At 43.8% G+C, this 13,568-nt stretch overlaps 1 protein-coding gene across 1 annotated transcript; it reads right to left on the bottom strand.

Annotated features, from left to right (window-relative positions):
- Positions 1 to 6,969: 6,969 nt before the first annotated feature.
- CUNH6orf203 (chromosome unknown C6orf203 homolog) lies at positions 6,970 to 12,097 on the bottom strand. Its single transcript, XM_019537839.1, has 4 exons — positions 11,936 to 12,097; positions 10,118 to 10,568; positions 9,211 to 9,283; positions 6,970 to 7,433 (listed from the first exon to the last, which is right to left on the bottom strand). The coding sequence occupies exons 2-4, from the start codon at positions 10,558 to 10,560 to the stop codon at positions 7,257 to 7,259; spliced, it is 693 nt and encodes a 230-aa protein (XP_019393384.1). The 5' UTR covers positions 10,561 to 10,568; positions 11,936 to 12,097; the 3' UTR covers positions 6,970 to 7,256.
- Between the last annotated feature and the right edge of the window lie 1,471 nt (positions 12,098 to 13,568).

The raw sequence follows: 13,568 nt of genomic DNA, 5'->3' as shown, positions 1-13,568 counted from the left end.
TCCTCCTGTGCTTCTGCTGCTGTGTCCAGCCATCTTGATCTGTCTCTGGGCTCCCAGGGGGGTTCTCCTGTTTCCCTTGGAAATCTGTTTCTATTTCTGCGCTGGATTCCCCTCCAGCTTCTGAGTTTTTTCCAGGCTCCTTTCTGGGGTGCCTAGGTTCACCTCCTCCATCTGTTCCCTTCACTATTCAGTGTCTTTGTTCAGCTTCTTGAGGGAGCATTCATACACTGTGGGGGTGGGGTAGCCCAGCTTTGGCTCCTTTCCCTTTTTCTTGGGATCCCTCCCCTGCTCTATTCTCCTATTTTCATTGCCTCCCCATTCTCTGTTGCTGCCTGTGGAGGCTGGGCCGTGGAGTTTGGGCCACTGGGGTTCCTGCAGTCCCTTCTTTGTTCTTCCCTGTTTGCTTAGGACTGAGAGCAATCTCTAAAAACATGCCCCTCATCCCCACACAGAAGGCAATGCCAGTTCTGTTCACAGTCCTTGGCTTCATGTCCTTTCTTCTTGCATGACACAAATTTTACTTGTGCATTGTGCCACCAGGTGTCCCTGCTCCCCACATTTATGGCAGAGTTTGGGCAGCCCCTGGTAGAAGCCCCTATGGGGTCCCAGAGAAATTGCTGGGGGGAGGTGCTGCACCTTGCCTGGATTCCCAGGCCTGCTTTTCAGCATTACCTTGGTTTTCCAGGCTCCAGTCCATATCCCAGACTTGTCTAGGGCTTTCTCCACTTTCTTATTTTCACACAGCATATTCTGAGCCAAAAACTCACATCCTTTTATTTGGGCTGAATACATTTGGATTGTAATCAGCCTCTCTTCTCATACCTCCCCCTACAAAAACAACTGCCTTCAGCTGGGGATTTCCTCTGGCCGCCTCCACCTGTTGCCAGAAATCTGATCTTACCTTGGGATCTCTGAAGCCCAATTCAAACTCTGCCCTACCTGGCCTGCAAAACACGTAATACACATTTTTCAGATTTGCATTGAGCAGGTCTTGCATAATCTTGACTAAGTAGTTTTCTCTCTCCAGAATCTGCTTTCCTTGTTTCAAGTGTCCATTCTTCACCAGGACCTTCAGTAAGAAGCCGCCTCCATTTGCCTCCATGTTTGGGGGAGTCCCACACCCAGGCTCCAGTGACTTCAGGTTTTGGGGCTGTTGCTCCTCCCTCTACATTTGCATTGTGGTGTCTCAAGGTTCTGTATCCAAAGTGAGACATCTGGGTAGATTTATCAGTGAATGTTAAAAAGGAAGGTACAAAATTGAAAGGGTAGAAGAAGATACCAAGATCCAGACACAGATGGCTACATAGTACAAGGTACAATAGATGGGTTGGGGGAGGATGCAACTAACTTGCATAGTAGCCCAGGAGTGAGGGATAGGGGAGCTAAGGGTGCAACAAAAAGAGAAGATACAGAATGCCTGGTGCAAGGAAACTGCATCATTAGAGTGGTGGGTTCTAAAGGATATACATAGATACAAATAACAGCATGTGGGGTACATTTACAGGGATAAGGAAGTCCAGGTATAAGAGTTCTCAGCCATGATTCACTGAAAGGGGCAGTCAGGCACTCCCCTCTGTGTTGATTCTGGCTAGTGGTCAGTCGGGGTACACATACTGGTGCTCGCCTGTGACGTGCTGGATGTACATGTCTCTGGATCATCTGATGGTGTCAGACACCATTAGGCACCTCATCAGTTTGGTGTAGCGGTAGGATATTCAGGTGTGCAGGATGCTCTTGTTGCAGTCCCATGCTCCCAGCACCCTGATGATCAGTGCCTTAACCATCACCTCATATCCCTAGCTTCTTGGGGCATATGTCAGCGGCTGGTACTTTGTCAGCTTCCGCTCCCAGGCTTAAACGAAAGCGTGCTGCCAGTTCCCAAACAGGATGGTAATATTGACCATCATGATACTCTTTGGTCATGACAATAGATCTCGCAGCCTGGAATGCTGCGATTGATAGACATGGTCCCTGTTGGGGCTGAAACAGCCTTCACCAGCCAGTCCTGAATGGCATTATGGCAGAACTGCCACACTCTGGTGTGGGGTTTGCAGGTGCAAAGCTTGTGGGACAGGGTCTCTGATTCACAGTCATATCTTTGGCACCTCGTCATGGTTCCCGACTGGATGGCACCGTTGAGTAGCAGACAATTGAGTTGGGCATGGTGGATAAAGATCCAGTCTGCGAAATCCATGATATTCCGAAGCATGAAGCCAAAAAATTGAGAAGCAATTTTACTAATACATAGCACAAGCTATACACAATATTAGTCTAAAACCAAAGGTTTGTGATTTACCGTGTAGTTTGTTGGACTGGGCCCTACCAGAATCAACAGAATTTCAAGCTACAGTGATCCTACAGTTCAGTACTGCTCAGTATGTGTGTGTACTCCAGATACCTCCCCCCTTACACACACACACACAAAGGATTCCTGTATGAGTTAGCCCCAACTCATGACTGGAACAAGGTGTTCTTGTCACACATCCTGAGATGCTCCAAAAATGTATATGCAAATGAGGTGCTGGGCAAACTGGTTTGGCTTTACCTCATGAAGGGTGGGGCACACTAATCTTATGTGCCAGGCTGAGGGGGAGGCAGAGGGATTCTGCATGAACTGTATGCAATGTTGTTGCTCGCCATGATTTGAAAAAAAGGTGGTGAGAAGAACTGAGTGCAATAGGCCCTACCACATTTTATTCAGATGGGCTATACTAGCATATTCTTATGGCAATATCCCATCAATTTTGTGGTAATTGATGGGGGGACTGCTTTTGCATTCATCTCCTAGCTGCTTCTTGGCCTTTTGGAACAAGCAAAACTAGCATATGAATTCCAAGATGTTGGGGCCTGGACCTTGCCACCCAAAAAAACTCAGGTCTTACCAGCATCTTTACCTAACATGAGCCATGTGACTTATAGTCATGCTCAGTGTTGGCTGCATTTCATAGATTTTATTGACATTAGGGCTGGAAGGGACCTTGCAAGATCATTTAATAAACCTCAAAGCTAGTTTCCATTGCTGAGCACATGCTGCTTTCGGCAATTTAATGATAGTGTATTTAGTACGATTTCTTTGTATGCACTTATCAGGGGCTTTTTCCCTCATGCCAATTGGGACAAAAACCCTTCATCTTGTATTTGAGTAAATATGGTACTAGTAACTACACTTGTCTACAGATACCTAGTTGCCTCTTCCTCATGCGAACTGTCCTTGAGCCACCATATCTGTTTAGCAACTCAGATAAAAGAGAGAAGAAAGAGCAGACTAAAACAAAAGGAAAGCCAAGTTCCATAGCTTTCCAAGGATTGACTTTTTTTCCATTTTCACCTTAACTGATTGTTAAAACTCTTCCATGATACTCAGTTTTATCCTTTTTGTCTTTTTCATCTCTGTCATCATCCAGATGCTCCCTGACCTGCTTGCTAATTCCTTTAAGGCTTGACTTGTTGCCACATGAAAAAAAAAACCTTCTGTTTATTCAGTTTCCTTTCCTGTCTCAGAACACATGTAGGAATTGTTTTCTGTTAGCAACAGATCTGAAAGGGAAACCAGTATTGTTCAGGTAAAAGCAGCAGTCTTTTGGAAAGCCCTCTAAAGTAGAACTGATTTAAATGACTTCCTTCCCCTTTGAAAAAACATCCATGAAGACTTCCGAAAGATTTCATTGAAACATCTACATTTTTTCAGATTTTCATTTTTAAAAAATGAGGCCTGGTCAGGTGAAAATTTTGTATAAAAATATTTCCCAACCAAACCAAATTTGTGCATCAGTTACTGAAACCAAAATATTTTAAAAGTTTGACAGCCTGACGTGATTTAAAAAGGTTTAAATAGCCATTTTCTGTTAAAGGAAAAATATGCTAAGCAGAATTATTTTATAGTGGCTTGGTACTTGGTTCTGGCAGTTTTCCTGAGCAATCTTCTTTTTCAAGTGACAGGTCTTGAAATTCCTTTTGTCCATGAACTTTCATAAGTGGCACCAGTTCAATTAAGTGAAACTACTGGCTCTCAAACTGTTCCATCACCAAAGTGGAAGAGATATACTTGTTCAAATTTCAAATTCCCCTTCTCACCTCATTTAATATGTCACTGGGTCAAAGCATCTATTCTAGTTCTAAACTGTGGTCTTTAATAGCTTTGAAAAACATTTTTCCAGTTGTAATACAGGGGTAGGAAACCCCTGGCATGGATGCCAGAGCGTGGTGCACAGAGGCATTTTGTTTGGCATGTGCACCTTGAGGCAGATGGCAAAGAAGGGGCTGAAGCTGCACTGCCACAAGGATTTGGCCCTTCATGGCTCCCCTATTGTCCACTCCTAGCACAACAACATCACACATTTTCAGGTTGCAGGTGTTTTTGGCACTCTACCCAAAAACATTGCTGACCTCTGTTGTAATACCTTACCCTGACCTTTTAAGAGGCCTGAATTTTATAAGGAGGGAGCTCAGCACTTCTGCCAAATCAGTTCTCATCACTTCTCCTGATGGTATTGCTAGATTTAAAAACCTTGGCTTCCACATCAGTGGCTACCCATTGCTTATTAGGGCTGTCTGTTCTAAAGGAGAACTAACAGCAAGGTCTTCTGAGACCTGCCAGCAAGTTCTCAAAAGAATCTTTGCATCTCATTTTTAATTAGTGTAGCTTAGCAATTATGTATTTAATAATTTCTTTTACATTGGGTACATTTCTCTGTCTCTGCACTTGGATGCCTGTGAATAAAGTTTGCTTAATTGATGCAGGCCCTTCTGCTTTTCTGACTGCTTACAGTACTGAAAGTAAGAGCCTCCTTTTATTTCTGCCATCAGGTGGTCTTAAGAATCTTGTGGGAGAATTTCTGAGGGCCTTCCTTTACCTTCAAGTCACTCTAGAACCAGACTTCAGACATCACTTCAGACATCTAAAGCTTGAGAGAGTCATCTGTTGGGGTTTGCAAAAAAAATTGTTCCATGATTGTTAAGTACATAGATACTTGTGGAACTTCTTATAGATATTTATCTGAATATTTTGGTGCACATCTTTTAAAAACAAAAGGTGCCTATACACATGCTCATTCACATTCTGTTTAGAATGCATCAGATTAACACATCGATTAATCAAGCTTTCTAATAAGAATGTTCCATGTCACCTCATCATCATGGGTATTAAGCCCCCACCAATTTTAAAATGGCAGTGGGGACACTTTGTTGACTGTGGTTTAGATAAAGCATCCTGCAGACATTTTTTAATGTGCAGGGGCTTAATACACGTGAGTGATCCATTTTAAGTATAGCAGCTGGCTGTGAGCTGCTCCAGTTAAAATGCTCCCACCCCAGGCATGTGTATAGGCATGCCAAAAAGCTGATCCTTGGGATATGTTTATACTTGTCTCCCCAGCAGTCCCTAGACCACTTTAAGAAACAGGGCCTGCCTATTCATTCTATCTTTGCATACATGGCATGTGGTCTCCTTTGGTGTAGAGCCAAAAAGCAACTATGGGCAGTGAAGTTTCAGAAGGGGAGCTGCTGCTGCTGCTTGGAGAGCCTGCAGTAGCTGTTAGCAGTTAGAGTGTATGCGTGCATGAGCCTGTAGCAATACAAGTTAGCTAAATCACCCCAACTTTAACCCTGGATGAAGCAGGCTTAAAGTTGGAGCAACTTTACTTCATTTGTATCAGGACATGCACAAGTAATCATTACAGCGTAACAGCTGCTGCCTAATCCAGAGCAGCAGCAGCTCACTTGCCCCTCTTGAAATGCCCCAAGTGAAGGTTTGTCCATGCCCCAAAGTGACTTTTTGGCCAGCACCACATGCACAGCAAGAATAAAGGAGTTGGGGGGGCTTCTTTCTCAGTGGTAGTTTTCAGCTTGCCCCAGAGGCATCAGAGACATAAGCTTAGTCATTTCTAAAGGGCATAAGTAGTTTCATTTTGCACCAATTTTTTTCAAATAACACTGTTACCACACTTTTAAGGTTATTAATTACACCAGGACACTAAGCCATAAAGTAGATGACTTAAGTGAAATAAAAGGTGGTGTTAGGAAAGGTGGGGACTAGGTTTCTGAGTAATTATGTACCTGTATTGATAGAATCACAAAAAAAATCTTATAAAAAATAAAAGAAAAAAAACAGATAAGCCAATCACTAGATGTTAACACTAAGTGACCCAAATCTTGCAATCACTGCATCATGGGCTAAGTGTGAGATTTCATTCAAAATTTAAGGATAAGAAACTTTAATTACCTTTTTTCATTTTCTACATAAGATTAAGTATGACAAGTGTGTTGCCTTATATAAAAATATGCCAAAATGCTGTTCTAAAACTCATACAAAAGATCTTTTACCCCAGTGGTTCTCAACAGGCAAGATCCTTTCAAGGGTGCCACAGTGCTAGTGCCACTACTACTACTACTGCAGCCAGGTGAAATGGCCCTATGCACTTTGTGCAGGGTCTAACTGGGAAGCGCCTGCTCCTACTGCACCTGAAGGAGGAGTTGAGAACTGGTGGTCTACCCTTTTGCAGGTTGTAAGGGAACATTGTATAATCACCAGTCATGACATGAGTGAGTCTTTCCACCTCCATTTATTCCTTGCCACTATGAAGAAATGGGAGGCCTGGACTCAATGACTTCATGAGGTCTCTTCTAGCCCCTAATGTCTATGAAGTGAAGAAATTGACTAACTGGCCGTGGGAATAACAAACAGGGTTTGCAGAATCAACTGATACGTTATCAGATGGTGATGCCTGTCACTATTGAGGTAGGTCAGTTACAAACTGGTAACCATAAAGAGAAGCCATTTGAGTCATCCTGTCTTTCTCCTTCAAAAACTGTTTCATGATCCTGAAGTGAGATGATCGAGATATGATGGCAAAAAACCTTAAAAAATCTTTATGTAAAGGCTAGGAGCCATGATTTCTCTTTCATTTATTCTGAAGCGACCCTTAATCTTAATGTCTCTGATTTTGCTCATCAAAATTACTACAACAGTTAAACGGTTAGGTATACTCACTCTTTATTCATCAATCATATATAGATACCATCTTTAGGTGAACCACCTGGAAATTAAACATTTTCCACAATACTATAAAAAAAATTAACAGAACAGACTGAACTGACAAACTGTCAAAGGACCAACAGTGATGTATGTGGCAAGGATGGTAATATTTTATCACAAACCCTTAAGAAAAGGTACCATAATTTTCTTTAACCAAAATTCATGTTTAGCTACAATGATATAATTCCACAAGAAGTCTCATGCTGCCACATGCAAACCTTTGTTACTTAAGTACATCCTGTTTGGGTACTTTTAAGTGTTTCCAGCGCCTCAAAAGCACTTTGTATTTTTCATTTCCAGTCTTTTCTGATACTTTTCTTAAGACAACTCGTGTAACTACCATGGCTTCTGTTTCTTTGTCCTCACCTAGTAGGAGATCTAGTGTGTCACCAACTTTCACCTGAAAACAGAAAGAGAGGTCATTAACATGGGGTGGGGGGAAGTTTCCCAAATATATATGCAATTTTAATTATCCTCTTTTCCCAAGCTATTATTCTTCTCGTCTTTTGTGGGAGGTGGCAGGGTGACTGTATATGCCATATGCTATACTGTAGGCTTTCAAATGAGCAATATAAGTGCTTCCCCTCACAACTCCTTGCACAAAAGATGCATTGGGATTTATACTTCATTCCTTCTGAAAAGGCATGTGGATCTTTTCATTCCTTTTGTAGGGCACATGTAACCAAATGATTAATTTATGCAAAGTGCTTCAGACAACTTCAATTAATAGCTAAGATACAGAGATAATAGCATATGAAAGAATAAGGCAAAAGGAAACTATTTATCACTCTAAGAAGTTGTCCATATCAATGTTTCTCAACCCATGGGTCGCAAGAATATATGAAAGGGTTGTGAACAAACCTTAAAAATTGATTCTTTTTTAAAGGAGAAAAACATGGGAAACTGTGGCTTTTCCCTTGCTACTTAGGCACCCCACTGCCCCACACATAGGGGCAGCAGGTCAGGAGTGAGGGGTGCTGGGTCAGGACTGGCCACTGATGTTTACAAATGGGTCCTGGTACAAAAAACATTGAGAACCTCTGATCTATATGTTATAAGTGAACACACTGTTATGATCAGCTACTTAGGCTTCCTTTGAAATTTACAAGAAATGACTAAAATGTCACAGTAACTAGACTTGTTTGAGTTTTGAAATTGGAAACCAATGTTATTCCTCCTTTTCCCATCATACAGCAATAACTTTGGCTACCATGATGTTCCACGCACTGTGGTTAGAAATATTCTTTTTATTTTTTTTGCCAATGAGAGTCTCTGATTCTCCAATAAATGACAACTTCTCTCCATCATGAAGGAATACCACTAACTAGTTCTTAACTTACTATTCTGATGGTGCTTTCTTTAAATACATACTTCTCATTTCTATTATCAGATACAGCTGTGGCAGTCTCCTATTTGGATTACCCCTTCAGCCATTTCAAAACAAAGATGCCAAAATAATCTTTGATCCAATCATACTTCCTTCCCCATGACCCACATACCTAGCCTAAAACCTTTTGTCTGCCCCAAAGCTCTGCCTTTTGCACCTTAGTGGTAGTAGAAATAGTGGAATTAATTTACCTTGGCTTATACTTGATTTCAGACTGACTATGTCTCTCCCCTACCACTCCCAGCCTTGACTTCTTTGTTAATATGCTATCCAATTCTGCTGACTTTGTCCTGCTCTTCCCTTCTGCTTGAAACAACCCTCCTGTTCATTTATTATGTAACTTCCCTCACTGTACATTTACTATGTACATTTACTATGTAACTTCCCTCTCTACACCTTCAAACACCTTTATTTCAGGTAATCTTCCAAAAACAAAACCATCCACCCCCTGCGCATTTTTCTGAAGGGAAAAGAGCAAGCTGTATTATTCAGCTAATTGCTACTACCTCTGTTTAATGGGAAGGCTACACATACAATCACTTTAGATCCTTCCAGATAAAACAGAGGGCTCCTGACATATGGGTAGCTGATCTTCTCTTCAAGTCTCCCATTATTTACCTACTGTCATGTTTTCTTTTAACCCGAGTGATTGACATTCACACCGTTTTAAAAGACATTTATAATCCCTGCATCCTGTAATGGATGTAAAAAAGTAGGAAGGAGCATGGAGTATCAGCATTAGTTACAATCTTATTAGTTTAAAGAATTTTATATTAAAATGAAACCTTACAGTTCTGCTTTTTTTCCACAATTTTTCTCCATTCAACCTGAGGTCATTCCTGTAGAATGCATCTTCTACTCTGCTAAAAGAAAAAAAAGCCCAGCAAAATAAAACAATCCTTGTGAAGCAATCAAGTGCAGGTCTTTACAGAAAAGCAATAATGCAGTACCCCTGCAAAGTGTGCTCAACAGGAAATTGGACACAAAGCATACACTTATTTCTGTCAGGGTTACTTAAGGATTGACTTAAACTGGAAGGCAAAAATATTTTCGATGTGCCTCTAGGGAATGCTTAGGAGTATTTATAAAGGCTGGTGTCTGCACACCTAACAAAATGTCTCTTGCATGTAATCAGACAGTTTTAAGCATCAATTTTTATCTAGGGCTTTTTCATCAAGTCACTCTAGCATATTGTCGCAAACTAGCTTGCTAAATAGTCTATAAAGATCATTTAAAATGTACATTACTATGGATTTATTATACGATTTATGCATATTTGGTAGTGTTAGTACATCAGATTTACATTTATTGTAGAACTGCTTTGAAATTTTCATCTAGCAGTCCAAGGGGAGGTTTTTTTGCACTTCAGTCAACAACCAGAAACCTTTCTTCCCATTAGTGAAATACTTAAGCTTGTCTTTCTTTAAAAATGGGGAAAAGTATGAATGATGGCTAAAAACAAAAAAAAACAACAGTGTCTCCTTAAGCAGGAAGTGATAAGTTCCTAACGTTCTGCAAAATGCAAATGTTTCAAATAAATAAATTTAGATGTACGTTTTTAAAAAGACAAATGTAGGCACTGAAGTTAAAAAAATCTTCCTTGCTAAGTTACTCTAATAATAAAAAGGGTATCCAGACCCCAGTTAACTCACTGAATAATGTCCTTATCAGTAAATTACATAAATAGGCATACTTACTTTCTTGCAGCGTCTAGACCAGCTTTCATGACAACATCATACCGCAGACACGGCACTACTCTTTCAAGGTCCTTGTGAATTTTTTCTGTAGTGAGGTCATCTTCAAATTCCTCTTCTGAATCACTTTTCCCTTCATCTTCATCCTCTTCATCTTCATCCTCCTCCTCTTGTTGCATAGTTTGTTTCTTTTTCCCAGATCTTGAATTACTTCTAGTTCGTACAGAAAGCAATGATGTACATTCTACAGAAGGTCTTATAAACGCATAAAGTTTCACAGGAGAAATGCTGAAATAATTTTTGTAGTTTATTGTAGCCAGTTGTTGACCAAAGGAGATGCATCTCTTCCAGGAGATACAGAATTTATTAGAAGGGAATTTCTCGCAGACTGCAAGCCAGACATTTAGTTTTCTAACAGCAGTAATGGGCAGTCTGAAGCCAGTCATAGCATACCCTGAAACAAAGGCGCAGATTCGGTTTTGTTTTCATTATTGGGGGGTGGGGGGGAAATCTTTCAAGCAAGTGACTATTAATATTAGCACTTTTTTCCTTGTTGTAAAAAGAATCTAGATTTTCATACAGCAATAACAATGCATAACATCTTTCTATTGAAAGTTCATCTTATTCTCATACAGTAGTTTAAGTAGTTTCCTAGTTCTGTTATAAATAGCACAGTTATCCTGAAAACTAACAAAAGTCCAGTGCCAGCCTCTGTCCCAGTAATTCTCAATCAGGGTGCCTTGAGATGCTTTCATGGGTGCCATAGGTAGTGTTCCCTCTAAGCTGTACACATGTGCGGCCATGCACAATAAAAAATCATGCCAAAGGGACCTGGCACATTTTGCACACCCCTGCTATATGGAGAGGATGATGTATCCTCTCAAGTCATCATCCACAGCAACACTAACAACACTCTTTTGCACACAGCAATGAGTAAATCATTCCTAAAATAAAGTTTTAACATGCGAAATGTGCCAATATCAGAAAGCCAGAAATTCTGGGGGGAACCTTGTGGCACAGCATGAATTCTGGTTTCTACTGTAATCCTGCATGTCCACGTGCTTGCCTTGGCCTTGGCCTTTGTAGGCTTTAGTTTCTATGGTTTTTTCCCTCTCCCCAAGTGAATTTAGAGGAGATAAGTAAAATGATTTTATCAGTTTCAGCACTGGCGGGGTGGGGGGTGGATATCTTCCATATTCCCTCTACAGATATGGTCCTGGTTTGAAATCTGGCAGGGCCATGGTGCTTGCAAAGGCTTTAGCACTTCTCAGGGTGTGCAGGGCACTAAAATGAAAGGTTTCTTGCACACCGAACCAGCTAAAAGGTAACACCTCTGCTCCCTCTCACCAGAGGGGACCAGCCTGGAGGGGAAAGTGGGGCAGCTGCCAGGAGCAGAGGAGCTGGTGAGGGGCAGCGGGAGGGCCTGAACCAATGGGAGGCGGCCCGGGTTCGGACAGGTGTGACAGAGACAAGGAGCAGCTGACCGGGGGGGGGAGGGGTCCGGTCTGGACACGAGCCTGAGAAAGGGGGGTCGTGGTGGTATCACAAAACCGGACACTGTCCAGCCGAAATGCTGGGGGCGCCGGGCCCTGCCCCCGCGTGCCACGGCCCTAACGTCATCAGCGGCCAACTGCCGCGGCGCATGTGCAGTGGCTGCCCGCCGCGTTCGGGACAGGGGGTGGGGGCCGAACCGTTGTCCCCGGCCTGTCATGTCCGTTCCCGCAGCGCCTCGGCCCGGCAGCTCCCAGCACCACCCTCCGCCAGCTCAGAGCCACCCCCAGCCCCACCAGAGTCGCGGGGCGGGGCGGGGCGCGCCGTTACCCGCGTCCGCCGGCGCCTCGGCCCCGGCCTCCCCGTCCTCTTCCCCAGCAGCCGCGCGGAGGGCGGAGCGCTGTTTCTCGCGCCCCCTGCTGGCCGGCGGACAGTGTCCCTCGCGCCTCCTCCTGAGCCCGGCGCCAGACCCCTCCCTGCGCAGGGGGGTGCGGAGGGGGGGACTGTGACGTAGATTGAATTACTCGGTCCGACTGTCCGGCCGGCTGGTGTCGCTAGGTGCGCATGCGCCAACGGCCGAGTTCCTTTCGGCCCCTCCCTCACCTGTAATCCTTTAACGCATTAGTCCCTCCCTTGTTCTGAACTCTCCCTTCTAAACCAATGGAAAGCTATCTCACGCAGTGTTAACCCCCGCCGGGGTCCCAGCCTCTGCGCTCCTCTGTTTGCTTCTACAGCGGGCGCGTCAGTCGGGAGGTTCCGCCTGAACGCGGCAGGCGGGACATCGCGCCCGGAGATTGCTCCCGCCTTGGCAGAGGGCGGCTGTGACGTCATCACAAGACTCCCTTCTGCTCGGGCTTGTGGTCAGGGCGCACCGAGGGTCCCTCCCCCGGGCTCCTGGCGCCTAGTTATTTCCCCCTCGGGCTGAGTGTGGGGTCAGCACTTCACACCAGGGGCAGCAAGTCCCAACCCAGTGCCACCTTGGGCCTTCCAAGGGTGTCACACTGCCTTAGCGCTGTAAACCCTACTATGTGCTAAAGTGAAAGCTAAGTAGAAACCAGCTATGCAACTGTTACCTGTTTTTCAAGCACTAACTTCGAGGATGGTAGGCTCTTTCTATAGCGGGGTGGGTGCTTTTCTGGCCTGATGCTAGCTTTGCATAGGTGGCCAGTCTGAACTTATTGCACAATTCACCAGTGGGTTGCTACAGAGGCCTGAGGTGCACAGACTTGATTCACATGATAAAGCCAGCGATTTCAAACAAGAATCCACAGTTGTGGTCTTTGTGGGGTCTTTGCAACAGTATAATCTGCTCTGTTGTTTTTCTTTTTCGCTCTTATTTTCTGACTAAGCGCTGGCATTTGCCAAGGGCTGCCCTGAGTCTGTCCAGGGGTGCCTTGAGTCTAAACAGGTTGAGAACCACTGACCTAGTTTAAGCGGGTGTCAAATACAACCACAGGAGAGTCATGGCCCTTTGCCCTTGCGGGAATCAGTATGGACGCTACAGGGCAACAGCAGTTCTAGCTCTTTGCCATGGACAAGTCTCGCCAACCCTCTCCTTTAATATGCCCTTCATCCTAGCTGGCAGACTGAGCTCTTCAATCCTGCTAGCTTCTACTTGCTCCCAGATCATTTGTACTTCATTAGCATCAAGTTTTATGCTCATGGGCCAAAGACACTTTGCTGCTGAGTTTGCAAATTATCATGTTCACCTACACATACACTGCATTGCACTCCCCATGTTTTGTACTTCAAGGTACTGAGAGCTATGCAGGCAAGATTTATGGGTCCACACGCCCTGTAAATGTCTAGATTCCATTTGGCCGCTTTGGTCAAAAGGGAGAAACAGGTAAGTGATGGGGGACGGGGCATTAATAAGACTAGGGGGTCAGTGGGCACAACCGTTGGAGGCCTCAAATGCCTCTACACGAATGCTCGAAGTATGGGGAAGAAGCAGGAGGAACTC

This window comes from Crocodylus porosus, unplaced genomic scaffold (genome assembly GCF_001723895.1).
Source record: "Crocodylus porosus isolate Cpor-Errol unplaced genomic scaffold, CroPor_comp1, whole genome shotgun sequence".
Classification (NCBI taxonomy): domain Eukaryota; kingdom Metazoa; phylum Chordata; order Crocodylia; family Crocodylidae; genus Crocodylus; species Crocodylus porosus.
The sequence above is the reverse complement of the archived record's forward strand: the minus strand, read 5'-3'. Positions and strand labels throughout refer to the sequence as shown.

What these genes read in the sequence shown, in the direction of transcription:
- CUNH6orf203 (XM_019537839.1), bottom strand. Translation starts at nt 10,560, where the DNA reads ATGACTGGCTTCAGACTGCCCATTACTGCTGTTAGAAAACTAAATGTC. An exon ending in GGTCTAGACGCTGCAAGAAA is followed by an intron (nt 9,284 to 10,117) that starts GTAAGTATGCCT and finishes TTTTTCTTTTAG; the next exon opens with CAGAGTAGAAGATGCATTCT. An exon ending in TGTGGAAAAAAAGCAGAACT is followed by an intron (nt 7,434 to 9,210) that starts GTAAGGTTTCAT and finishes TTCTGTTTTCAG; the next exon opens with GTGAAAGTTGGTGACACACT.